The sequence below is a fragment of the Thamnophis sirtalis genome, unplaced genomic scaffold (genome assembly GCF_051295495.1).
Source record: "Thamnophis sirtalis isolate CommonGarterSnake01/CBP01778 unplaced genomic scaffold, rThaSir2_p1.2 scaffold_1, whole genome shotgun sequence".
Taxonomy (NCBI): Eukaryota; Metazoa; Chordata; class Lepidosauria; order Squamata; family Natricidae; genus Thamnophis; species Thamnophis sirtalis.
The window spans coordinates 171,105,067-171,132,274 of NW_028261381.1; the positions used below are offsets into that span (position 1 = coordinate 171,105,067).

Below are 27,208 nucleotides of genomic sequence, written 5' to 3' on the forward strand. Positions count from 1 at the left end.
GGTCCCAGATCTTCCCTTCTCCTCATCTCCTTCTCCTCCTTATCTCCCTGTTCTCCATCTTCCTTTTAAAAACCAACCAACCAGAACAAAACCTTCTCCTGCCTTCTCCCCATCATCACCAACAGCCCCTTTCTCTCTCTCCTTCCCCAGCCGAATCGGGTTCTGCCAAGGAAAAAAGAAATCCAGCCACAAAGAGAAGGAAGGAGAGAACGAGAGAGGCTGGTCCATCTCCTCCGCCAGCACCGGAAGACGAGGGACGCGAAGATGCTGTGAGCTTCAGCCAGCCATGGTGCCTCTCTTCCCCCCCAAACATGTGAGCGGCAAGAAAGAACGAAAGGAGAAGCAGGGATAAAAAGCTGCGGGAGAGAGAGAGAGAGAGAGAGAGGGAACGGGGAAAAAGGAAAAAGGACTGCAGTCTGGTCGTTGTTCCTCTCCTCCTCCTCTTCAGCCCCTTTTTGATAGATGTGTAATACATCTGCTGTCCACTCTTCTTCATTTTCCTGAGTCTATTTTTTTAAAAAGCCAACTAGTTTTGATTTACATGCCCAGCTTGGAAGAGACCGTCTACTCTGGCCACAGACAATGAGCGATGCGTTTACTTCATGGGCAAATACCACAACTGAAGGCGTGACGGTGAGTGTGCAGAGACCAGGCCTGGGTGGGGAATGGATCCCTTTGAAGGGGGGGGGGGGCGCCTGCTCTCTCCTGCTCTTCCAACGTTGCCCCCCCTCCCCTTTGGCTTCTGTTCTGTTTGAAGGCCAACTCGGGAGATGCGAGGCCCCCGTAGAAGGCAGAACGTGTTGGTTTGAATGCATGCTCATGTAGGTTGGAGGCCTTATACCACACACTTGTTGAACTCCTCGCCCTCCCCGTGGTGACAGATGCAGGGAATTGCTTTCATTCAAACAAGATCACTCTGAGCATGCACCAAGTGTTTCCCCCCCCCCCTCACTGCCACTCTTCTCCAATTTCACTTTGTTCTTGGCCGTCCTGGAGGAGGTTGATGGGCGTTGAAAATTTCGGGAAGGGGTGCCAGGTGGCCTGGCTTTGTATGACGTTTGGGGTTCAGGGGGAGCGCTGGGGGATTATGGTATCTGTGATCCGGTATCTTTGGGCAGGCCAGATTGGGGAAGATTTTGTTGCCTAAATGTGGAAGACCCTGAGGGGGGAAGAGCTCTGTGGTCCCAGAGTTGGCTTAAGTACCAATAGATGAGAATATTTGTAGGACTGTGGCGTCCTTGTCGCGCTCTGAGCATGGAGCTATAGCCGCCTAGCCGGTGGTGGGATCCTGCCGGTTTAACAACCGGTTCGGAGATCGAAGGCTTCTCTCTGCGCGCGGGTGCAGTTTTAACGAAACTTACCTCCCACGTTACTTCTGGGGAGCAACACAGCTGAGGCGGGGCAATGCGCTCTGCCACGCAAAAAAAGCTGAGAGGATATAGGTAAGCAAAGCCTGAACCAGTCCGAACTGGCTGAATCCCACCCCTGCTTCCAGCACTGATGATGTTACCTAGATGGGTCACGAAACATCTACAAGAAAACAACCAAGTTCAGAGAGCACCAGGGACCCCACCGTCCTCCTCCGCCTCCTCCCTTCTGCAAATCTCACTCCCTTCTAGCACTGATGATGTTACCTAGTTGGGTCATGAGCCGTGTACAAGAAAACAGCCAGGTATCGGAGAACACCAAGGACCACCCCAGTAGTTGCCTTAAGTGATGATTCCGGATTCAGCAGATATGGGGGGGGGGCAAGGAAGGGGGATACAGGGCTTAGAGTCAGCTGTCCGAGGGGAAGGCTGAAAAAACTTGTTCGGCTGTTTAGGAGGGGACACAGCTTCCTGCCTCCCGCCCACATACACAGACGTCCAAATTGTACGCAGAAAAGTTTGCTGGAGATGGACCCTCTCCTCTCAGTGGGGGAAACCTAAAGAGTCGGGACCCTCACTTTGCTCCCTGAAAATCCTGGCCCCACTTCTGAAAATCTCCCTCTTTCAAAAAAAGGATCAGCGTTAGAGGGGCCTGGAGACGCACCCTGCTGCTTTGCCAGAATCAAGGAAGCCCCGGAGGGTCTTAGGATTCTGAATGCTTAGCCAACATGGCAGCTGACAAGTGGCCAGGCCAGAGAGAGACTAACCTGGTTACAAGGCAGCTGCCTACGGACTCAGCCGTCAGCTGTTTCCCCTCCCACAGAGGCCTCTCCTTTCCCAACAGAGAAAAAAAAAACCCCTCTCTTTTATCTCTTGGCAACTGCCACGCTCAACTTATCTAATGGAACAGAATCTTCTTTCTTCAGCCTTGGGATACTTATAGCAATAGCAGTAGACTTATATACCGCTTCATAGGCCTTTCAGGCCTCTCTAAGCGGTTTACAGAGAGTCAGCATATTGCCCCCAACAATCTGGGTCCTCATTTTACCCACCTCGGAAGGATGGAAGGCTGAGTCAACCCTGAGCCGGTGAGATTTGAACCGCTGACCTGCTGATCTAGCAGTAGCCTGCAGTGCTGCATTTAACCACTGCGCCACCTCGGCTCTTGGGAGGTGTTTACCGAGTGCTTACAGGGGAGTCCTCCACTGATGACCACAATGGACCCCAGAATTCATTAAGTGAGCTTGCCCCCCCTTTTACGAAGGTTCTCGCCTCCTTTAAGGGAATCCCTTCCGTTCTTAAATACAGTTGTGGAGTGAATCTGATTTCCCCCATTGACTTTGCTCGCCGGGAGATCCCAAAAGAAGGGGGAAATCGCATGATTCCAGACCACTGCAACCGTCATAAATGCGAGTCGGTTGCATTGGAATTTGGATTCTGTGACCCTGGGGATGCTGCAATGGTTTTTTTCAGTGCCGTTGTAAAACCTTGGTCACTCGATGAGCTGTCGTAAGTGGAGGACTGCCTGTATTGCTTAAGTTTTTGCCAGACTTAGGTCTTGATCTGGTAAAACCTGAAAGTTGTGTGAGCATTTAAGATGCTGCGGGCATTTGGGTTTCTGCTAAAGTTTCTTCCTAATGTTGGAGCTTGCCCATCTTCTCTCTCTGGGAAGTTGTTTCAGAAGAGAGACCGGACCCGAGTGCGAATTGGAGAGCTCAGGTTTAGTGTCTTACATAGTTCAGTATTCCTATACTTGCTGAGGACTAGTGGATTGCCAAGCTTAAACGGTTGATGCTCCCAAGGGGGAATATTTTATCTTAGCCTTTGATAGTTGAGCAGTTGACTCGGCTTCTGCTGGGGATTTTGGAAACCTGGCTAGCAGAATCACAAGCTGGGCATTGGAGCCTTGGGAAGAGTGAGGTCCAAATATTTCCCTTTCCAATATTTCTGGATTAGAAAAGGCTCGCCTCTTTGGATTTTGGCAGAAGAGTCCAAAATGAAAGAGGGAAAATGTCAAATGTTTGGAAACAATGCTTGTTCAGATGGAGATTGAACAAAGGGAGATTATTCTGTTTTGAACAAAACAGATTCTGTTTTGAAGTGTTTTTTCAACTTTAGCAATGTTTTAGACTTCAATTCCCAGAATTCCCCCAGCCAGCCATGCTGGGTGAGTCACTATTTCTTAAGTTAGTAACACAGTTCTTAAGTGAATCGCTTGAAGGTGTGTGGACTTCAACTCCCAGAATTCCTCAGCCAGGATATGAACTCCACAGATCCTTAAAACATCCTGGCTGGGGAATTCTGGGAATTGAAGTCCAGACATCGTAAAAGTTTCCAAAGTTGAAAAAAAAAAAGCTATCCTAGACTAACCGTTTGGGGGGGAAAGAGTTACACAAATAGCCCAATTTGCAACCATTCCTTTAATGACCAAAGTTATAGCAGAACTGAAGAAAGTGCTGTACACATGCTCAGTCCTTAAACTGGTAGAATTGCACCACTGAGAACAACACTTGGCAACTGACTCGTATTTATGACGGTCACAATGTCCCGGGATCATGTGATCCCCTTTTGCGACCTCTGACAAGGGAAGTCAATGGGGAAGCCGGATTCACTAAACGGCCAAGTCATTAATCTAATAACTGCAATGATTCAGTTAACAAACGTGGCAAGATAAGTTGTCAAATGGGACAAAACTCACTTAACAAAAGTAAATTCTGGGCTCAGTGGTCATAAGTCGAGGACTATCTGTAGAGCAGTGTTTCTCAAACTTGACAGTTTGAAGCTGTGTGGACTTCAATTCCCAGAATTCCCCAGCCAGGATGTTTTAAGGATATATGGAGTTCATATCCTGCCTGAGGAATTTTGGGAGTTGAAGTCCACACACCTTCAAGCGATTCACTTAACAACCATGTTACTAACTTAAGAAGTGCAGTGACTCACTTAACAATGGCAAGAATGGCCACCAAACGGGACCAAGCTCACTTCGCAAACGTTTCGCTGAGCAACAGAAATATTGGGCTCAATTGTGGTCGTACATCGAGGACGTCTGTATGTTGCAGAACCTTACAAAACTTTTACAAGCCTTCCTGTCGCTTCAAAATACAATCCGCTTCGGACAAACAGTATGATTTTTGCAAAGAGAAGTTAAAAAGCAACAATAATGGATTTATTTCTCCTTCTCTTTTTCTTCCATCGTCGTCCCCTTCCCCTCCCTCCCATTATCTCCCAGACGGTGCCTGGCGAAGTGAGCCCCCAGGACGGTTATGTGTTACTTCTTGTGCTTCTTTCTATCTTCATCGGGGGCACCTTGGTGGTGCTGTTTGGCGTCCTGATCGTCTGCCGGCGCTGCTGCGGAACAGACCGAAGGCACACCAGGTAGGGATGGGAATGGATGGCTGGGGGGTCCGGTGGCAGGGGGAGGGGAAGGTCTCTTTGGGGTAGGATATAGATGGTGTTTTAAATGACTGGCTGGGAGGGGCCTTCTCTATGTATGGCCTGTCCTGATGTATTGGGAGCAACTCAGCAAGAATCTGCAGCTATGCTGGCTAACAATTTTGGGAATTGCAACCACACTGAGCCAGAAGAGACAGGGTGAAAAAAATCTGCCCTAAAACTATTAAAATTTCCTTCCTTCTTTTCCTTCCTTCCTTCCTTCCTTTCTCTATCTTCATTCATTCATTCTTTCTTCATCACTTCCAGGCAGCATCTGGATATTGTCCCTCCCTCTCAGCTCAAGAGCCAATCAGATGCTTTAGAGCCCCAGGTTCTACTCTCCCCCCCTCAGCCATGGATGCTCATTGGCTGATCAGTCCCTCTCTCTCAACCCAAGAGCCAATCATGTATAACAGGAAAGAGGCTGGACTAGGAGAGTTCCTGGGTCTCCCTCACAGCTGCGAAAGCTCATTGGCTGACTTTGGACCAGTCCCTCCTTCTCAACCCAAGAGCCATTCAAGTGTAGCCTAGTTCTCTGACATTTTGTTTTCCCCACAACCCTGTGAAGTGGGTTGGGCTAAGAGAGAGAAATTGGCCTGAAGTCACCCTAACCAACCTCTATGCTTAAGGGAGGATTAGAACTCAGATCTCCCGGTTTCTAGTCCAGAGGCTTCATAATTACACCAAACTGGCTCTCATGACAAACAAACATTATTTCCAAGTTTCTGATTGGAGAAGGTCTGGATTAAGAGTGGGGAGACTTGGGTTCAAAGCATCCCTCCTTTTCAGTCCAACAGCCATTCACATCTGGTGGAGAAGGGGTGGCACTAGGAGGGAGGAGACTGGGGTCCTACTCCCCACTGCAGTTCATTGGCTGACTTTAAGCTGGTCCCACCCTCTCTGCTCAGGAGCCAATCAGGTCTAGTGGGGAAGGGGCTGGACAAGGGTGGGGGGAGACCCAGGTTCTAGCCCCTCTTCAGCCATAGTAATTTGAGGGAGACTCTGGACCAGTCCCTCCCTCTCAGGTTAAAGGAGAAAAATGAAAAGGGGTAGTGCTAAATACAGGCAGTCCTTGACTTATGACGGCTCACTTAGTGACTGTTCAAAGTTACAGCAGATCCTAAAAAAATCAGTTTACAACCTGGGTTTGAACTTCTGACAACCACGGTGGTCACATGACTGCAATTTACAACATGTCTTCCAGAAACCAGTGTTCAATTCTAATTTCTGGCCAAAAAAAAACCCATAGTGAACAATGGATTCACTTAACGCCAAGGTTGTTTGCTCAGCAACGACAGGTAGTTCTCAACTTACAACAGTTGGTTTAGTGATGATTCAAAGTTACAACGGCACTGGAAAAAAAGGTGATTTATGATCCTGTTTCATGCTTACGACCATTGCAGTGTTCCCCCCCCCATGGTCATGTGATCAAAATTTGGATGCTCGGCAACTGACTCGTATTTATGACGGTTGCAGTGTCCCGGGGTCACATGCTCCCCTTTTGTGACCTTCAGACCAGCAAAGTCAATGGGGAAGCCAGATCCACTTCACAGCTGTGTCAGGAACTTAACACAAGCAGCGATTCACTTAACAACTGTGGCAAGAAAGGTTGTAAAATGGGACAATCTCACTTAACAAAAGTCTCACTTAGCCAAAGAAATTTGGGGCTCAATTGTGGACTATATTTGGAGACTTACTGTATTTTTCGGAGTATAAGATGCACCTTTTTCCTTCAAAAAAGAAGGTGAAAATCTAGGTGCATCTTATACAACGAATACAGCATTTTTGGCCCACCAAAACCCTGTCCCCTTTGCAAAAATGGACATGCAGAAGGCTTGGGATACTTGCAAAGTGCACCTGGGGGCTGGGGAGGGCAAAACCGAGCGAAAAGCAGGCCTTTTTTTGCTCGTTTTTGCCCCCCCCCAGCCCCCAGGAACACTCTATAAGCCTCCCAAAGCCTCTGCATGCCTTGTTTTTGCGAAAAACGGCCCTTTTTTTGCTCATTTTTGCCCCCCCCACCCCGACCCCAGGAGCATTCTACAAGCCTCCCAAAGCGCCTGCATGCCCCCCCCCTTTTTTTTTTGCAAAAAATGGGGCATGCAGAGGGTTTGGGAGGCCTGCAGAGTGCAAAAACTATTTTTTTTTCTTCAAATTTACCACTTCAAAATCATGGTGCGTCTTATACTCCGAAAAATACGGTACCTTGAGATGTTTAAATCCAGGATGGATGTCTGCCTGTGTTTATCATATCTACATATATCACCTTTTTCCTATTTTCAGAGCCAGCGATGATCCAGAAAAAACGAACACAACCTATCTGGATGACTCACAGCCGGCACAAGGTGAGGGCATGGAGACCCACCCTCTCTGCCCATGCAGGGAATTGAATCCCAGTTGGTGGAAGCCGTTTTCATTTCAACACCTCCCACAAAGGGGAGTTATGAAGTTTGAATCGAATGTTCTCCGTGTCCCACTGCGTGTGAGCCAGCCACAACCCCTCAAATCCGGTTGTATCGGATGCGTTCTTAGTTTTTAAAACCGAGGAAACTGTTTTCCGGTAGTCCTCGAATTACAACCGTAATGGAGCCGGCCCTTCGCAGTCATAAGTTGTGAGGTTCATAAAATCAACTGGGCCTGATTTTATGGCCTTTTGTTTTTTTTTGCAACAGCCATAAAGCGAATCACGTGGTTGTTAAACGAACCCAGGATTCGATATGGATACAGTTTTGCCAAAAAATGGAAGTGAATACGGATTATCAGCAAAGCGGTTGTAAAAGGTGGTCACCAGGGGTGGGATTAGCCGGTGAGATTTTACATTTCGGTTCGCGGAACCGGTAGTTGCAGGGAATGGATGACCCCGTCCACCCTGCCCCTCCCCTCCAAGGAGTCTCCACGCGGCCTGTTCATCATGCCAGGTAAGTGCATGGCCCGCGCGGAGGCTCTGGGAGGGCGAAAAATGGGCCTTATGGAAGGTCCGGAAGTCTGTAAATGGGCCTGTTTCCAGCCTCCAGAGAGACTCCAGAGGCCGGAGGAAGCCGTTTTTGCCCTTCCGGAAAGTCGAGAAAAGCCTCTGGAGCCTGCGGAGGGCAAAAAACAGGCCTCCGGGAAGTCCAGAAATGGGCCTGTTTCCGGCCTCTGCAGCCTGGGGCAGGTGAAAATGCCCCCCCCTTCCCGCCATGGTGCAGGAGGCCGAATAGGCCACGCCCACCATTGCCACGCCCACCCAGCAACCGGTCAGAGAACCTGTTGCTAACATTTTTGAATCCCACCCCTGGTCACATGACCCCCGTATGACACTGCAAACAGCCATATGTGCAGTCTGGTTGCCAAGCGACCGAAATTTGGTCATGTGACTTGAAGAAGGGCTCCAATCATTGGAGCCCTTCTAGTCACATGGCCAAATGCTGGATCTGCCTTATGAGTAGTCCCAGATAGGTCAGTTGTAACTTCAAATGGTTACTAAGCAACCAGGCATAAGTCAAGAACTACCTACATACAGGTAGTCCTCGACTTACAACCATTCCTTTAGTGACAGCTCAAAGTAACAATGGCGCTTTAAAAAGTGGCTGTGTTCCACACTTACAACTGTTCCGGCATCCTCATGATTATGTGATCAGTATTCGGAGGCTTGACAACTGATTCATATTTATGACGGTCGCAGTGCCCCGGGGTCATGTGATTCCCTTTGTGACCTTCCTTATGTCAATAGGGAAACGAGATTCACTTAACAACTGGGTTACTAACTTAACAACTGCAATGATTCACTTAACGGTGGCAAAACGGTCGTAAAATGGGGCGAAATTCATTTCACTGTCTCACTTAGCAATGGAAACTTTGGGCTCCATTGTGGTTGTAAGTCGAGGACTACCGGTATTTCTCCTTAGGGACAGAAGCAGGCTGCCACCGCCGCATATTCACCCCTCCCCTCTCTGTGTTCCCCGCCTCTTAGACATCATCATCAAAGTGGATGACCCAGAATGCGCGTCCAGTTCCAGCTATCGAGATGCAGAGAGCGAGCGATTCCTATCTTCTGGCAGCGCCACAGGACGACGGGTGTCTTTTAACGAAGCTGCCCTTTTTGAGCAGAGCAAGAAAGCGCAGGAGAAGGGAAGGAGGTGAGGCTTCGGGCTTGATCAGGAACCAGGAGCCTGCGCTGGGAATTGGGGATTCCACATCTGGAGGGCGGGAGGGGCAGCTGGAGTGGTGCATCTGAGTAACAGAATAACGGGAGAGTTGGAAGGGACCTTGGAGGTCTTCTAGTTCAATCCCCTACTCAACCACGCCCACAGAACTGGTAGTATTATTATTTTTTTATCCCACTGTCATATGGGATGTCATAGCATCCAAAAGTAAATCAGAATCTGAGGCAAAGGATTCCTCAAGTTCCAATTGATTAAGAGAGCCATGTTGGCACATCTGGGAAAACCCGAATCTGAAGGCTTCCCGGTTTTCCCCACCCAGTTGAAAGTCCAAGATCTTGTACCCACACCCACAAGTCCATCACATGGTCCAATCTCCCACTGCCACGCCGGCAGCTTCCACCCATCCAGTTCCAGACAGGTGCAGAGGTGCAGAGACAAAGGATGACCTTGGCTTTCTAGAAATAATTTTGTTATGGCTACATGTCACCCAACTACATATCTTCCTGATCTACATCTGATTGGTTTTTGAACTGAGAGTGAGAGATTGGCCAAAGCCAGCCAATGAACCGCTGTCTAAGGAGGGACTTAGAACTAGTCTCTCCCCAATCCTGGTCCAGCACCTTCCCAATGATACCTGATTGGCTCTTGGAGTGAGACAGTGGGATTGGCCCAAAAGCCAGCCATTGGGCTTCTGTGTCAAAAGAGAGACTAGGATTGTAGTTGCAACACATTGAAAGTGTGACTTATAACCATTTTTCACACTTACGACCAATGCCATGGCATTGGCAGTCTCTTGGCAACTGGCATGTGTTTAGGGCCATTGCCCTGTCCCAAGGTCATGTGATCACCTTTCACAATCTTCCCAGATAGCTTCCAATGGGGAAAGCCAGATTCGCTTAATGACCCCTTGATTCGCTTAACAACTGCAGCAATTCGCTTAACGACTCTGGCAATGAAGGTCATAGAATGGAGCAAAATTCACTTAACTTCTGTGTTTCTTAGCAATGGAAACTTAGGGCTCAATCGTGGTCGTAGGTCAAGGACTACCTATGCTCAAAATATGGGATGTGTTACGATGACTTCAATGTGGACGCGGTGGCTCAATGGCTAAGGTGCTGAGCTTGTCGATCAGAAAGGTCGGCAGTTCGGTGGTTCGAATCTCTAGCGCCGCGTAACGGAATGAGCTCCCGTTACTTGTCCCAGCTTCTGCCAATCTAGCAGTTCGCAAGCATGTAAAAAATGCAAGTAGAAAAACAGGAACCACCTTTGGTGGGAAGGCAACAGCGTTCTGTGCGCCTTCAGCGTTGAGTCATGCTGGCCACATGAACACGGAGACATCTTCGGACAGTGCTGGCTCTTCAGCTTTGAAACGGAGATGAGCACTGACCCCTAGAGCCGGGAACGACTAACACATATGTATGAGGGGAACCTTTACCTTAAGATGACATTGGACTTTTTGCTTCATTGTGGGTTTTTTCTGCTTTTCCTGTTAGGTACACTCTGACAGAGGGCGATTTCCATCATTTGAAGAACGCCCGTCTCAGCCATCTGCCCCTGCCACCCTCGGCTGCCCTTAAAATCGTCACCATCCACGAGTGTGAAGCCAATGAGAACAGTGTCATGATGCCTCCCCGCCTCCCACCTGTCAAGCCGAGCCTTGCCATCTTTCAAGTGAGCCTCTCATCCCTCCAGGGTATGGGGGTGGAATTGAATCGGGCTGGGGGGTGGGGGGGGGGGGAAATCAGTAGTAGGGAGTCTTTCCAAGGGCTTTTAAGGCATTCTCTTTCTCAATCTTGGCCACTAGAACAGTGTTTTTCAACCTTGGCGACTTTAAGTCCTGTGGACTTCAACTCCCAGAATCCTCCAGCCAGCACAGCTGGCTGGGGAATTCTGGGAGTTGAAGTCCACAGGACTTAAAGTCGCCAAGGTTGAAAAACACTGCACTAGAAGATGTGTGTGGACTTCAACTCCCAGAATTCTCCTGGCTGGAGGATTCTGGGAGTTGAAGTCCGCACATCTTCCTGTGACCAAGGCTGAGAAACCTTGTTTTCTTCTGGTGTTTTTTAAAAAATACACAAATTCTTTTTCCAGAGTTTGAATAAATCAACAAATGAAGCAGATCAATGCTAGATGGGTAGAGAGACAAAGAGGTTAAGCAGATAGAGAGGTGATGCAGATAATGAGAGAGAGACAGAGAGGGATATAGACAGAATTATACATACACACCAGGGGAAGTAGGTGACAATAGGTCCTTTAGGGATCTTTATAAATTATTATTATTATTTATTAAATTTATATCCTGCCCGTTTCACTACCCAAAGTCAGTCTGTAATAAATTGTTATAGATAGAAGATGTGTATATTCTAATTTAGTAGCAAATTGAAACTTTTGCCTAACCGAAATGAAGACTCACTCAGTCACACACACACACATCTATCTATCTATCTATCTATCTATCTATCTATCTATCTATCTATCTATCTATCTATCTATCTATCTATCATCTATCTATCTATTGTCCTTGACTTATGGCAATGAAGCCCAAAATTTGTGTTGCTAAGTGAGACATTTTGCCCAATTTTATTACCTTTCTTGCCACAGTTTTGAAGAGAATCACTGCCGTCGTTAAGTTAGTAACACGGTTGTTAAGTGAATCTGGCTTCCCCATTGGCTTTGCTTGTTGGAAGGTCGCAAAATAGGATCACATGACCCTCTCCCCCGGGACACTCCGAATTTTGATCATGTGATTATGGGGTCGCTGCAATGATTGTCAATGTGAAACTCACATTTTTCAGTGCTGTTGTAAGTTCAAACGGTCACTAAAGGGATTGTTGTAAGTCGAGGACTTCCTGTATATGTAATTGCATCCAATAGGAGCTTTAGGTAAGAAAATACTTAATATAAGTTTATTGTGTTTCCAAGGGAGAGTTAGTATACAGACACTTTGCCCAACAAATGGCCCAAAAGCTGGATTGATAGTTACTGGCTTGTGCTTGGCTATCTTCTGCCTCCTCATCCTCCTCTTTGTCCTTCTCAACAGCCAACTGGAAGCCCCCTGCCAAAGACGGCGCTGACCAGCCATGGGGGTCTGTGTTCGAGTTCAACACTCCCAGGAGACACTTTTAACTCCAGTGTTGAAGCCGCTTCCTCTGTTTCCTCCGACTCGGGCGAGGGAGTTGCGGTAGGTTCACTCAATACAGTGCAAAAGGAGGGCTGTATGAATTGCATATACACATAGTAGATTAACATCACTTCTTTTAATGAAAAAAGTGACTTATATGACCATTTACGGGATCCCCATGGTGATGTGATCAGAATTCAGGTGCTTGGTAACTGCTCCATATTTATGACGGTTACAGTGGTCCGGGGTCACATGGTCCCCTTTTGTGACCTTCTGACAAGCACAGTCAATGGGGAAACCAGATTCATTTAACAACTGTGTTACTAAGTGAACTACAGCAGGGAGTCACTTAACAACTGTGGCAAGAACATTCATAACACAGAGAAAAACTCGCTTAATAAATTTCTCAGCAACGTAAAATTGGGGCTCCGTTCAGGGGTGGGCATTACTGTCGGTTCGGGGTGCGTGCAATTTCCAGCTCCGCGCGGATGTGAAGTTGCCCATAAATAGGTCTGTGCATGCTCAGAAGATTCAAAAAGAAAACATGCTGCGCCAACCGTGGAACCGGTTTGGAGGCATGGCAGGCCTGGGTCACTGTAGGTTCTGGCGATCCAGGCTGGCAAACCACTACCGGTTTGGCCCGAACCGATAGGAACCACCACTGCAGAGGTGGGTTCCTACCAGTTCGCACCAGTTCGGTAGAACCGGTTCGTCAAATTTACCAAACCGGTTAGAAGAGGTTCCACCAGTGGACCCGGAAAGCAGGCCACACCTACAGAAGAGGTTCCAAAAATTTTTGAAACCCACCACACTCTCTCTCTCTCACACACACACACACACAGACTCACACAGAGAGAGAAAGAGAAAGGAAGAAATAAAGAAAAAAGAAAAAAGAAAGAAAAAGTGAGAGATGAAAGAAAAAAGGAAAAAGGGACAGAGAGACAAAAGGAAGGAAAGAGAGAGAGAGAGAGAGAGAGAGAGAGAGAGAGAGAGAGAGAAAGAAAGAAAGAAAGAAAGAAAGAAAGAAAGAAAGAAAGAAAGAAAGAAAGAAAACAAACACATGGCCGGCAAGCCACTCCCACAAAGGAGGCCACACCCACAGAGTAGGTTATAAAATTTTTTGAAACCCACCACTGCACCACTGGCTCCATTATGTGTATAAGTCAACTCCTTGACTTACAACAATTCGTTTAGTGACTTATGAAGTTACAACGGCACTGAAAGAAAAGTGACTTTGGGCCGTTTTGCACACAACCTGCAGTCACATGATCAAAATTCAGATTTTGCTTGGCAACTGGCCTGCATTTATGACACTTGCAGTGTCCCGGAGGTTGCGTGATCCCTTTTTGCGGCCTTCTGACCAGCAAAGACAACGGAGTAGCCAGATTCACTTAACAACTGTGTTACTCACTTAACGACTGTCACGATTCTCTTAACAACCGTGACAAGAAAGGTGGCGAAATGCACTGGTCAACTGGCATGTTTCTAGGACGGGATACCCGGGGTTCTGTAATTGCCATCGGTAACCTTCCCAGATGGGAAGTCACTCACGCCCTCGTGACCTCAAGACTGGACTACTGCAATGCGCTCTACATGGGGCAGCCCTTGAAGAGTATTCGGAGACTTCAACTCGTCCAGAACTCAGCCGCGAGAGCGATTGTGGGTGCACCTCAGTACACCCACGTTACACCTATCCTCCGCGAGCTGCACTGGTTACCGATCAGTCTCCGGATACGCTTCAAGGTGCTAGTCGTAACTTATAAAGCCCTTCATGGTATTGGATCTGGGTACTTGAGAGACCGCCTGCTGCCAATTACCTCCCACAGACCCATTAGATCTCACAGGGTTGGCCTCCTCCAGGTGCCATCTACCAGCCAATGCCACCTGGCTATTACCCGGGGGGAGGGCCTTCTCTGTGGCAGCTCCGGCCCTCTGGAATGAGCTCCCCGCAGGGATTCGGACCCTCACCTCTCTCCAGGCCTTCCGAAAAGCCGTCAAAACCTGGCTTTGCCGGCAGGCCTGGGGGTGATGAGTTCCCTCCCCTCTCGACATGTATGGTTGTGCGACTGTTGCCTACTTTTATTATTTGTATTTTGTCTTTTATGTTCCCCTTTTTTCCCCCCTTTGAATTGTTCGCCGCCCTGAGTCCTCCCGGAGAAGGGCGGCATACAAATAATAAAATACATACAATACATACATATATGGTTTCTGACAAGCAAAGTCAGTGGGCGAAGCCACATTCGCTTAGCGTCTGTTGTGATTTCCTTCACAACCGGGGTCGTAAAATTGTGCGCAACTCTCTTTAGCGGCCGCCTTAGTTAGCAACAAAATTTTTGGTCCTGATCGTGGTTGTAAGTTGAGGTTTACCTATATTGGCATGGAGACGGCCCTGGGCACGACTAACCCTTTCCTCTTCTCCATTCGCACAGTCTGGCAGTGCAGCCAAGGCCGCCAAGGGAGCCGCCACAGCTCCTCCCCAGGAGCCCACCTCAGCACCTCCCCAGGGCACCGTCCTTCATTTCCTGACCCGCCTGCGCCGTCACGCTAGCCTGGAAGGAGCGAGTCCCTATTTCCGAATCAAGAAGTGGAAACTGGAAACAAACCAGCGGGCATCCAGTCTGGATACGAGAGGTGGGTATTGTTCTGATTGAGGCTTCCCCAGGAGCACGAAGCCGAGTCCTCGTCCCGATAAATTATTTATTATTATTATTTGTATTATTATTTATTTGTCTTGTATGCCACCCACTCCTAGAGGACTCCGGGCGGCTCACAAAAGACAAGGGAAAGGGGGGAACGAGACAAAGACAACATATTAAAAACAAAACCAACATTCACAATTTCCGTGGAGCTAGATGCTTCTCAGCCCCCCCCCCCCCCAGCCTGCTGGAACAGCCAGGACTTGGTGGCTTTGCGGAAGGCCGGGAGGGTAGTAAGGGTCCGGATCTCAACAGGGAGCTCGTTCCAGAGGGCCGGAGCTGCAACAGAGAAGGCCCTCCCCTTTTATTTAATTTACAATGAATTCCTCTCCAGCAAAGTCTTTCCTCTCCCACCGTCTTTCAAGATAGTCCACAATTACCGACCTTGATCAGGCTTGGAGAGTGGCCAGGCTGATATCTTTCAGACACCGCAATACTTGGCATTGCTGGCTGGGGAATTCTGGGAGTTGAAGTCCACCCATCTTCAAGTTGCCAACCTTGAGAAACAGTACTCTAAAAACAGTACTCTCCAACCCCTGAACAATGGACTGGCAGCAGACTACTTGAGAGACCGCCTACTGCCAATCACCTCCACTAGACCGATAAGATCGCATAGATTAGGCCTCCTCCGAATTCCATCAGCCAGCCAGTGTAGACTGGCAACTACTCGGAGGAGAGCCTTCTCGGTGGCTGCTCCGACCCTCTGGAACGAACTCCCCGTGGAGATCCGGACCCTCACCACCCTCCAGACCTTCCGCGCCGCACTTAAAATCTGGCTATCCCGGCTGGCTGGGGTTAAAGATTCTAACCCCTACTCGAATTGTATGACTGTTGAGTTCTTAAATGATGTAATGTTTTTATGTTGTAAATTGTTTGTCCTTCCCCCACCCCTTTTGAACTGTGAGCCGCCCTGAGTCCCCCCAGGGAAAAGGGCGGCATACAAATAAAGTGAACTGAACTGAACTGAACTATGCCCTGCCAGGAACCAGGCTGTGCAAATGAGTGAAGCCCCATCTGTGTCCGTACGAGAGCCAGGTAGTGGGCGAAACAGAAAAAAAACACTGGTTTGTAGCATCCAAAGGTTTGGAGGCCATTCACCTAGACCAGGGGTGTCAAACTCAAGGCTTGGGGACCGGATCCAGGCTGCGGGGTGCTGGGACCGTTCTGGAAACAGCGAAGGATGGCCCATGGTGCCTCTGCGAGTGAAAATGAAGCTTGGCCCTCCCGAGCTCCATTTTCATTGAGAGGATTGCAGGAGGCCGTCGCAGCCTAAAACAGAGCTCGGGAGCCCGTTTTTGTGGGCAAATCACTTGGGCTACCACCGGTGCCCCAGACACGAGTAATGCCGAGCTGGCCACACCCACACTGTCATGCCCACGAAGGTCCCCTGAGGTCAAACACAACCCTGATGCAGCCCTCAATGAAATCGAGTGCCAGGGTTCCAAGGGATGCCCTAATTAAATCAGGAGCCTGGAGCCAAGCTTCAAAAGAGATCCAATTGTTTATTAGGAGCAACATGTTGGCACGTATCAAGTGAAGCCAGCTCTGATCCCATGTAATTTATGGCCCAAGTATGACCCTGTTTCCCCCCCTCCCCGCCAACATGTGTCATAAATCACATTCTCCAATGGAGCACTTTTACCCATTGTAGAGATCACGCCCCTCTGGCTGTGCAGGTAACCTGGGAGACAACCTTGAGAAAGATATGCGTGGAATGTGCTTCTGGTTGTGGCTGCCATGCTGCTCCGTCAGTTCCCCTCCCCCCTCTTGCCTATGGCAACTCGAGAGCAGGCCAAGGATACTTTGAGAGTTGACATCGTGTTTGAGATCCCTGACCTAGGCAGTCCCCTTGGAGGATCTGTCCCTACTGGGTCCTTCATGTTTTCCAGTAAGGGCTCCAGAAGGTCCTTCTCTTTCCTTCCACCTTTCCCAGCAAGATGGACTTCTCCAGAGCTCCATATCAACCCTCACCTTATCGCAAGGCTTCAGAGTAGAGAAACACTTCCTTAAAAAACAGAGAAAGATTCCACCTCTTCTCAATTGTGTGATACTGTATGGTATTTCCCATTTATTCCCCCCGCCCACTGCAAAATAATAATAACAGCTAGTCCTCGACCTACAATCACAGTTGAACCCAAAATTGGTCGTGAAGTGAGGTTTGACCCCCGTTTTACGACTTTTCTTGCCACAGTCGTCAAGGGGACCCCTGCCGTTCCGAAGTTAGTAACGTGGTCGTTAAGTGAATCTGGCTTCCCCCCGTCGACTTTGTTTGTCAGAAGGTCGCAAAAGGGGATTACGTGACGACCCCGGGACTCTGCGACGGTCATAAATACAGGCTGTAAATTTTTCTCAGCGTCCAAATTTTGATCACGTAACCATGGGGTGCTGCAACGGTCACGGTTAAGTTTTAAAAAATGGTCAAAAGTCACTTTTTTCATGACCGATGTAACTTTCAGTGGTCACTAAACGAATGGCTGTAAGTCGAGGACTACCTGTAAAGCTGTCCAAAAGAGTGCTGGTCCCCGAATTGAAACATGGAACAGGAGCACCTTCTACCTTGTCCTGCAGGGACAAATGGATATTTCAGTGCTTGAACTGAAGGAATAACAACTCTGAGGGGTCCTTGGTGGTCTCTGAGCTTGGTTGTTTTCTTGCAGACGTTGCCTGACCCAACTAGGTAACGCCATCAGTGCTAGAAGGGAGTGGGATTTGAAGAGTGGAGGAGAAGGAAGAGAAGGATTGTGAGATGCTTGGTGCTCTCCGCGCTTGGTTGTTTTCTTACAGATGTTTCCTGACCCAACTAGATATCATCAGCACTAGAATGGAGTGGGGTTTCCTCTTACCAGCACTGATGATGTTACCCAGCTGGGTCAGGAAACGTCTGCATAAATACATCCATGGTCAGAGAGCAACAAGCACGCAGTGGTGGGTTCCGGATCCCGGTGCAACTGGTATGGTGCCACGGGGCCCAGCGTCCCCCACATGCAAGCGTGCATATATCCTTACCTCTGCAACGGCTCCGCGATGCTCCAGCTGCTCGGCGGAGCGTCGCACAGGCACCGTACGCTCCGTGCAGGTGTGCAGAAACGCCGAAGAGCTCAAATATAGGTAAGGAGGCACCAGTACACCCATACCGGGGCGTACCGCTTACAACCCACCACTGCAAGCACCCCTCATTTCAACCACGAGCTACAAATATTCTCCTTCTATATACTGTATATAAAAATGGCTCTGTGGATGTCTGTGTGCGCGTGCGTGTGTGTGTTCCAGCATAACTCTGGAATGCCTCGAGCAATTTCAGCCAAACGTGTTACACAGTTACTACTGTGGGGGTGTACGTTCTGTTAAGATACAGCCTGTTGTGCTGTAAAATGGCTTCTACTGTATAGTGCAGTGGAATTGCTATGGTAACGGCTTCACGGTACTCCACAAGGGGGCTCCCTCTGGTAAGGGGGAAAATCCATCATTAGAAATTACGTTTGGTCTAGACATTTCCCCCCACTCTAAATAAAAACCCGGGCAACACCAGGTTATCGGCTAGTTATCAATACAAACTTCATGTCTGTGTATAGGAGTTCTCGTAAGGAAGGGGACGGATTTGTTCACTTCTTTTTTCCAAAAATACCGAAACAAGTTTCGGAAAAGTATGACTCCCACCTCCGCTTCAGCACCCGTCTCTTCCTTCCCTCCGTTCAGGGTCCCCCAAGCGTCACCAGTTCCAGCGACAACGAGCCGCCAGTGAAAGCATGGACCAGGATCGTGATGCTCACCAGACGGACATTATCCAGTACATTGCCCGGACGGACGACGTGGTTTTCCGGCCCGTGGCTGGACCGTTCTTGCCTGCGCCGGCCAGTCCAACATTATCTCTCGGCAGGTATTTTTCAGTAGATAAGTGGGAAGGGGGTGGAGTGGACTGGAATGTATGGAGGGCCCAGAGAATAAGAGGCCGGCTGAGAAAAATTCGGCAGCTTTGGAGTGGAAAAACAAAATCAGAATACAAATTGCAGGAAGTCCTCAACTTGTGACCACAATTGGGACCAGAATTTCTGTTGCTAAGTGAGGTGTACAAAAGTAATACAGGTAGTCCTCAATTTACGACCACAATTGAGCCCAAAATTTATGTTATTAAGTGAGACATTTGCTAATTTTGCCCCATTTTACAACTTTTCTTGCCACATTTGTTAAGTGAATCACTGCAGTTGTTAAATTAATAACACAGTTGTTAAGTGAATCTGGCTTCTCCATCGACTTTGCTTGTCAGAAGGTCGCAGAAGGGGATCACATGATTCCTGGACATTGCAACAGTCATAAATGTGAGTTCAGTTGTCAACATTCAAATGTAAATCGTCATGACCATGAGGATGCAAAAAGGGTTGTAAGTGTGAAAAAAACGGTCCTAAGTCACTTTTTTTAGTAATGTAACTTTGAACGGTCACTAAATGAACTAGTCGTAAGTCGAGGACTACCTGTAATAAGTAAAGTAAAATAGAGTGACAATTGTTAAGGGAGTTGTGCAGCCATTTTTGCACAGTTAAGTGAATCACTGCAGTTGTTAAATGAATCACCTGGTCACTAAGCGAATCTGGCCTTCCTTATTGAGTTTGCTTGTTGGAAACCGGCTGGGAAGTTTGCAAATGGTGAACACATGACCCCAGGGGTGGGCTTCAAAAATTGCAGCAATGGGTTCACTGCCCCATTGCTGAATGGGCGTGGCCTAGTTGGCCTGCTGAACTGGAGGGTTTTGGGTTTTTTTGCCCTCCCCAGGCTCTGGAGGCTTTCCTTGAGCCACTGGGAGGGCAAAAACTGCTTCCCCCAGCCTCCGGAGGCCGGAAACAGGCCCGTTTCCATAGGCCTGTTTTCCCTGCTCCCCAAGCCTCCACGCAGTCCCTGCACTTACCTGGCCTGGGCAGCGTGGAGGGTTCCACCACAAAACCGCGCTCGACTAAACCGCGCCCGACTAAACCGCGTTGCTGACGTCATCAACAGGGCGACAACAGCACAGAGACAGAAGCACGCTGTAAACCCTAAACCTAAAATTAACCCCTAAACCTAAACCTAACCCCTCTAAACCTAATCCTAAACCTAACCCTAACCCTTAACCTAACCCTAAACCTAACCTTAAACCTAACCCTAAACCTAACCCTAACCCTTAACCTAACCCTAAAGCTAACCCTAAAGCTAACCCTAAAGCTAACCCTTACCTTAAGTTGAATCGGCTTGCTTTCAAAGCGCTATTTAAAGCGCCCTTCTTTCTCCGTGCTGGCTGTTGTTGCCCTGTTGATGACGTCAGCGACGCGGTTTAATCGGGCGCGGTTTAGTCGAGCACGGTTTTGACGGGTCACGGCGTGGAGACTCCTGGGAGGGGAAGGCTTCCCTGAAGGCTCCGGAGGACGAAAAATAGTCCTATGAGCCAACCGGAACTCCGTTCTCCAATTTCTGGTTCTGGGAGGGCCGGTTTTTCCCGCTTTCAGGGAAGCCTCCGGAGGGCAAAATACGGCCTCAAAAGAAGGCCGAAGTCAGCTGGCCAGCACACGCATGCCTTGCGTGCCCTGACAAATGGCTCCGCATGCCATATGTTCACCATCACGGCTATAGGCATTTATAGTTATTGACTTACCTCCTTGCAGCCAACAGCAAACAGCCTGATTAGCAGAAGAAGAAAAAATCTGCTTCTGCCTCCCAGCAATTTGCCTTGTGGAGCAAACAGCATGTTTCACTTTCAGTTTAAGAGTGCCTCCCGATCATCAGCTGTTTCAGGCTGCAGGGATCTCTATAGCCTAATGCAGCCTCCACAAGCCCCATTTTCCCTCTTTGCCGCAACACTGGGAGGCAGAGGCCAAAGGGTGGATGGGTGGGGCTACATTCAGTGTATAAGACGCACCCAAATTTTCACCCTCTTTGGGGGCGGGGGGAAAGGTGCGTCTTATATTCTGAAAAATAAATAAACAAATAAATAAATGAAACTAGTTGCCAAGCACCTGATCACATGACTGTGGGGAATGATGGTCCTAAAAGCAAGGACTGGTTGTAAGTCACTTTTTTCAGTGCCGTCGTAACTTGGAAGAGTCGCTCGCTACATGAGTAGCCATAAGCTTGAGGACTGTCTGGAGCTCTTTTTGGTGAAGGGGATAATGCGCTTGTGGCATTCAACCCTGGGAATATTCCAATTAATCGGTAAAAGCTGAAGGAGGGGTTGGAGTCCTTGGTTATTGGGGTGTTGAGAGGATCAAACATCAGGGCCCTCACAAAATGGCTGCCTACCAGCTCCGGCCGGTGAGTTTGTAAGTGCTGACGGCCGGAATTTTTCCTTCCCTCTGCATCTTGAGTTTGCTGAGGTCTTTCTTTTAAAGATCAAACAATATTTCAGCCCTTTGTCGTCCTAAATAATAGATGGACTTAAATGGGAAGCTATTTTAAATGAGACTCTGTTCGGCAGCAGTTCTCTTAAAACCTTCGCCAAACGATTTTGATTTCCCGTCATTGTTACCTAATTTTGAATTATTATTATTATTTATTTTTTTTAAGAACTGAAAATGCTGGGATCGGATTGACTACGTACCGCAGAGTTTCTTTCCCCGAGCTGGCTTGCTAGAGCTGGGGAGCTAGGATTTGAATGCGAAGATTGTTCTGTTTATTGGATAAAAACCTGAATAATGGATGAACGTAGTGACCAGATGCTTTACCTCTTCCTTGCTAATGTACTCTTTTAAAAAAAAAAAAAAAAACAACCACCACCAACCACGTAATTTAAAAATAGATTTGGAGGCAATTATCTGCTTCCCGCCCCGCTTCTTCACTTAAAAGGGGGTTGGGGGCTGAATCAGTCTGTCTCGGGATGACAGCTGGATCTCCAGAAGAAGATGAGAAAGGGAGAAGAGGCCACCTGCTTATTGTCCAGTTTTCTGATCGTCCAGCGATGCAATGAAGCAATAGCAACAGCACTTAGGCCAAGGGTGTCAAAACTCAGGGCCTGGGGAACGGATCCGGCCCGTGGGTTGCTTACATCTGGGTCTACGGGGCCGCCCTATAAACGACAAAGGACCGGCCCACGGTGCCTCTGCCAGTGAAAATGGAGCTCGTGAGGGCTGCGGGTGCCTCCCCCCCCCACCTCCGTTTTCGCTAGCAAAGGGTTGCAGGAAGCCGTCGCAGCCGAAAACGGAGCTCGGGAGCCTGTTTTCGCTGAGAGCGCTTGAGACCCTACCGGTGCCCCCAACACGAGTGCCATCGAGCTGGCCACACCCACCCTGGCCACAGCCCCGACCCACCCAGGGCCAAACACAACCCTGAGACGGCCCTCGATGAAAACGAGTTTGACACCCCTGACTTAGACTCATATACCACTTCACAGTGCTATCTAAAGCCCTCTCTAAGCAGTTGACAGAGTCAGCCTCTTGCCCCTCAACAATCCGGGTCCTCATTTTACCCACCTCGGAAGGACGGAAGGCTGAGTCAACGTTGAGCCTGGTGAGGTTCGATCTGCCAAAGTGCAGGCAGCTTTCAGTCAGCAGAAGTAGCTTCCCTGAAGCCTGCTAGGCCAAAAACGGGGTCGGGGTGGGGGGGATGCTGCGAAAGGAAGGAAGGAAGGAAGGAAGGAAGAAAGAAAGAAAGAAAGAAAGGAAGGAAGGAAGGAAGGAAGGAAGAAAGGAAGGAAGGAAGGAGGGGAAGGAGGGAGGGGAAGGAGGGAGGGAGGGAGAGAAAAAGGAGAGGGCGGAAGGACCACAAACCTGGCACTAGATACAGCTTCAGAGGATACCTGGAAAATGCACAGCAAACCAGGGCTGGAATGGACCTGGAGGTCATCTAGTCCAACCCTGATCCAGCAGGACATTGTTAAAGTGAATTTCTGTCTTTTGACCCTCAGCCATATAACTACTTAGTCATGCCCACCCAGTCACATGACACCCCTCCCACCAAGCCACGCCCATGGAACCGGTAGGAAAAAATGGTAGATTTCACTCCTGCTCTAACCCCTGGGCCACTTTGAGTTTGGTCTCTTCCATGGCATCTATGCAGCTACATCAACCATCTCACTTTCAGGAGGTACCAGTACCCCTCAACTTGCAACCATTCAAAGTTACAACGGGACTGAAACCTCTCCTTGCAAATATACCAATGTACCGTCTCCATAGTTGTGAGGTCGAAATTCAGGCATAAGTGTACAATGATTGCAGCATCCTTGGGGGTCATGTGATCACCATTTGTGACCTTCCCGGCTGGCTCCAGGCAAGCCAAGTCAATGAAGGAAGCCAGATTTGCTTAATGGCTGTGATTCACTTAACAACCCAAGTGATTTGCTTAATTTCCTCTTTACTTCCTCTTTGACCACTTTGGGGGCCAAGGGAGGTTTGCTTAACAAACAATGGCCAAAAATGGCCTAAAAATGAGCACGACTCACTTAACAACCGTTGCTTAGCAAATGAAAATTCTGGTGCCAATTGTGGTGGTCAATCGAGTCTTACTTGTATCAGGAAACTACCAGCCAGCCATATCAGTAGCCATGGAAAGGTTTTATCGTTCCTTTGGTTTGTATATAGTCCGCTGCTTGAGCAGGGGGTTGGACTAGAAGACCTCCAAGATCCCTTTCAGCTCTGTTATGATTGGTTGATCCAATTCCCTTGGATTAGCGCCTAACTTGGCTTCCAAGTTCATGACTATCAGTACCATAAACAAATATTTGTCATGCATGAGTGATAAGGAAGATTGACAGGGGTGGGCGGGGTTTCAGTAGCACTGCTGTGACCACTATCTTGCCTTTTTTTAACCTCGGTGGATTATCACTGGTCCTGGAGGTCTCGCCTTGAAGAGTGAGCATAGGCCTTGACCTGAAAAAAGGTGTCAGCGTTCCAACTATCATCCGAAATTAAATCAGAGTCCAAGGCAAAGTATTGCTCAAAAGTTCCAATTTACTAAGAGAGCCATGTTGGCACATCTGGGAAAACCCAAATCTGAAAGCTTTCCGGTTTTCCCTACTTAGTTGAAAGTTCAAGATCTTGCCCCCACACCCACAAGTCCATCACATGGTCCAATCTCCCACTGCCACGCTAGCAGTTCCACCCAACCAATTCCGGACAAAGGATGACCTTGGCTTTCTAGAAAGAATTTTGTTATGGCTACATAGTATGCGACTCCTTACAACCCCCCCTCCCATTTTCCCACAATAGAAAATGCATAGCAGAATAATAGAAAGTGTGGCAGGCGCTAGATCCAAAAGAAAAGATGGCTGCAGGCCTGACAGATGTGCAAAATCTGAGAACGGATGTGAGCATAGATTCCTAAGAGCAGAAATCCACTAGATTTGGTTGGTCGTTTCATGGATTGTTTCATGGGAAAATGTTCTGGGCTCAGCACAATTTTCAAGGAATTCTTAGAAGTCTCAGCAATGGGTGGCCATTGGCTTAAATGATGCGCCAAGAATCATTTTGCGCACTCTCCTTCAATGTTTCTCAACCTCAACAACTTTAAGATGCGTGGACTTCAATCCTCAGATTTCTGGGAGTTGAAGTCCACGCTAAGGTTGAGAAACACTGTGTCAGAACTGCCATCTTATCCTTGAGCTTTGCATTTTCTATCCATTAGTCTGCCATGAACTATGGGGGGAGAGAGCTGGAGGGGAGGGGAGGAGAGAAGGCAAACATTGTAATTTCCAGAGACACCATCTCAAGGTCAAAGCCCTGTAAATGGAATCTAATGTCTCACCAACCAGTCCACCGTTGAAGAGACTGTCCCCAAAACAGTTTATTCAAATGCAGTTGGACAAAAAAGGGACAAGTGGAGGGGAGGAACTAGATGGGGAAAAGTTAACCAGGAAATTCTGGCACGCGAACATCAATTCTGGCTTTGCTATATTGTATTCCACTTGGTTTTTAGTAAAGTAAGGTATACCTTTCAACATGGAGTCGAGGGTTTTTCTTGCCTAAAGGACCAAGTTGGGGCAGGTCTGACACTGGTTATTATTCCGTTGTCTGTGTGCAAAAAAAGAAATACTGTGTCATTGTTAAAGGCAAGTGTTTTTTTTTCCTGCTACAGGTTAGAGTCTTCCGAACCACCCAGCCCCACCCCACCCGAGCCATTGGAACAGCAGCCCACCCCCCTTTATCACGACATCTGGAGCCTACGAGCATCGCTAGAAAAGTGTGTTTCATCAGAGAAGGGCAACGATCAGGACTCAGCACCTAGTGATGGTGGGGACAGCGTTTCCTCGAGTGGTGGGCTACCAAGTTTTTCCTCCTCCTTGGCCGATGAAGCTGAAGCTGGAGAGGACAGGTCCTTGGCGAAACCCAAGCAGGATAGCGTTGAGTTGGAAGCCGGGACCCGTAAACTCTTGCAGATGGATAGCGGCTACGCCTCCATTGAAGCCCCCAGCGGCCGAGTAGGAGAAGACCAGACAGCCTCGGAGAAACGTTTCTGCTTCACCAGCGCTGGACGCAAGGCCACCATCTTTGAGAGCTTTGAGGGACAGGCACCAGAAGCGGAGGAGGAAGAGGAAGAGGAGGAGGAAGAGGAAGAGGAGGAAGCAGCTGGTGCCGTCGGAGGTCTCCTCCCTTCCAGTCCATTGCTCTGGGCACCGTATGGGCAGATGTTCCCCGCACGAGAATCCTTCCCTCGCCGGGACTACAGCATTGATGAAAAAACAGACGCGCTCTTCAACGCCTTTGTCCGCCACGACCCCCAATTCGACGAATCCCCCCTGCGGGCCAAACACCGCTCCCGGACCCATTTGAGGAAGCAATGGCAGCGTACCAAGCAGTACAGCGACCCAGGCGTCCGTTACCCCACAGCTCTGGAGAGGCACCGGACCCCCCTGCGTCGGGGCGACAGCGTCAACTACCCCCTGGAAGGCCGCTACCACAGCACCCTGCCACGTATTGCCAGCTCTGGGGACGAGGAGGTGGCCTCACCCGCCACAGAAACGGGGGAGAAGATCCAGGTGATTGAGGAAGAACCACCGGAGGAGGCCAAAACGGGACCTGACCCATACACCCGGGACTGCCTCGGAGGTGGTCAGTGTCCAGGGCTGGGCACGGAACTCCTGGACAAGATCGCGGGGGGGCTGGAGGATATGTTTTTCACACCCTTGAAAAAACCACGAGAGAGTCTAGAGTGTGTGGTGATGGTGGCCGCCCGGGCTTCCCCTGAGCACAGCCCTGAATAGTGGCAAGGGGAAGCACCGGGATGACCCTTTATCTGTCTTGCCCCGGGGCTGGGAGGGAGGTGCCATGCAGGGCCTGCCAGCCAGCCGGGATGCAGGGTGCTCCAGGGGCCCGGGAGCGCGGAGCAGATCGAGGAACGCCCTCCTGCTCTGTCAGCCTTCCGCTGGGTACCAGGAAGCCCCACCCGGAGGTCCCCTTGAGGGTTGTGAAGGTCCAGGGCTGAAGACTTGGCCAGCGGAGATCCCTGTCTCTCCGGCCAGAAGACAGAGCCCACCAAGGACCTGGGGAAGCTGGGGCTGGAGCCATCCATGCCTTTCCAGCAGGGGCCCGGAAGGGAGGGGTAGGGGGGAGCACATCCCAAGAGGGGAGACCTTCCCTTTTTCCGGGAGGGTGTCCAAAGAGAGCAGGGTGTCCGCTGGAGAGCCGAAGGGCCTTCTCTTCCTTCTGGTTAGATCCAGGGGTGGGCACAGGGGAGAGCTCAACCGAATCTCTCCCCCCATTTCGAAGCAGGTTTGCCAAAGTCGGCGTTATCTCTTGCACAGCCAGGAAGTTTTTTAGGTTTTCAGGGGCTCGTTCTCGAGAATAATAATAAATAAATAAAAAATAATAATAAGAGAAAACAGCCCCCAAATCTACCGGAGGCCTGACATACCTCACACTCTACGAGCTGGTTGTAGCAGATAATTTCAGCTCCTTCCACCTTTCCACGTGCACACCTCTCTCTCTTTCTCTCTCTCTCTCTCTCTCTGGTTTTTTACAAGCAATAACCTGTCCTCCTCCCCCCCCCACCGCTGGCAAGGGGGTCCTTGTGGAGGGAGGGGCTGGCTTCGCCTTCCAGGCGGGACAAGACCCCCTATCTCAGCCCACGGACGGACAGACGGATGTTTCTCCACCTTTTTTGCATGGTGTGATGTGTGGAAGAGTTTACATTTTCTCGAGTGGAGGAATCGGCCACTTCCTGGATGGGGTGGGGGTGGCGGGGGGGGGATGTGGGCGGGGGGGGGGGGCTGGTAGGGGGCCTCAGTGAAACAAAGCACGCTGCTTGAAGGGCGAATAGCACAATTCTCTTGTTTCTCTCTTTTTCTCTCTCTCCATTCCCTCCCACTCACCTTTCTAGCATTTTTTGAAGGCTCGTTTTTCACACTTTTCCAGCTGTTCCTTGGGGGGGGGGGTTTCTCCCCCCCCCCGACCTGTGGTTCCATTTCCCGCCCCTAATCCCCCCCCACCTTTTCCATGGCTCACTCTGCATCTTCCAACCATCCTGTTTTGGTCCACCTCGCAGGGCTATCGCTTGCTT

The 27,208-nt window shown here is 49.2% G+C and overlaps 1 protein-coding gene across 1 annotated transcript; it reads left to right on the forward strand.

Annotated features, from left to right (window-relative positions):
- Nucleotides 1–205: 205 nt before the first annotated feature.
- Nucleotides 206–26,858, forward strand: CBARP (CACN subunit beta associated regulatory protein). Its single transcript, XM_014063345.2, has 9 exons — nt 206–633; nt 4,597–4,742; nt 7,080–7,141; nt 8,749–8,914; nt 10,435–10,612; nt 11,982–12,122; nt 14,492–14,693; nt 18,455–18,635; nt 24,788–26,858. The coding sequence occupies exons 1-9, from the start codon at nt 583–585 to the stop codon at nt 25,911–25,913; spliced, it is 2,253 nt and encodes a 750-aa protein (XP_013918820.2). The 5' UTR covers nt 206–582; the 3' UTR covers nt 25,914–26,858.
- Nucleotides 26,859–27,208: the final 350 nt, after the last annotated feature.

What these genes read in the sequence shown, in the direction of transcription:
- CBARP (XM_014063345.2), top strand. Translation starts at nt 583, where the DNA reads ATGAGCGATGCGTTTACTTCATGGGCAAATACCACAACTGAAGGCGTG. An exon ending in CCACAACTGAAGGCGTGACG is followed by an intron (nt 634 to 4,596) that starts GTGAGTGTGCAG and finishes ATTATCTCCCAG; the next exon opens with ACGGTGCCTGGCGAAGTGAG. An exon ending in CGAGCCTTGCCATCTTTCAA is followed by an intron (nt 10,613 to 11,981) that starts GTGAGCCTCTCA and finishes CCTTCTCAACAG; the next exon opens with CCAACTGGAAGCCCCCTGCC.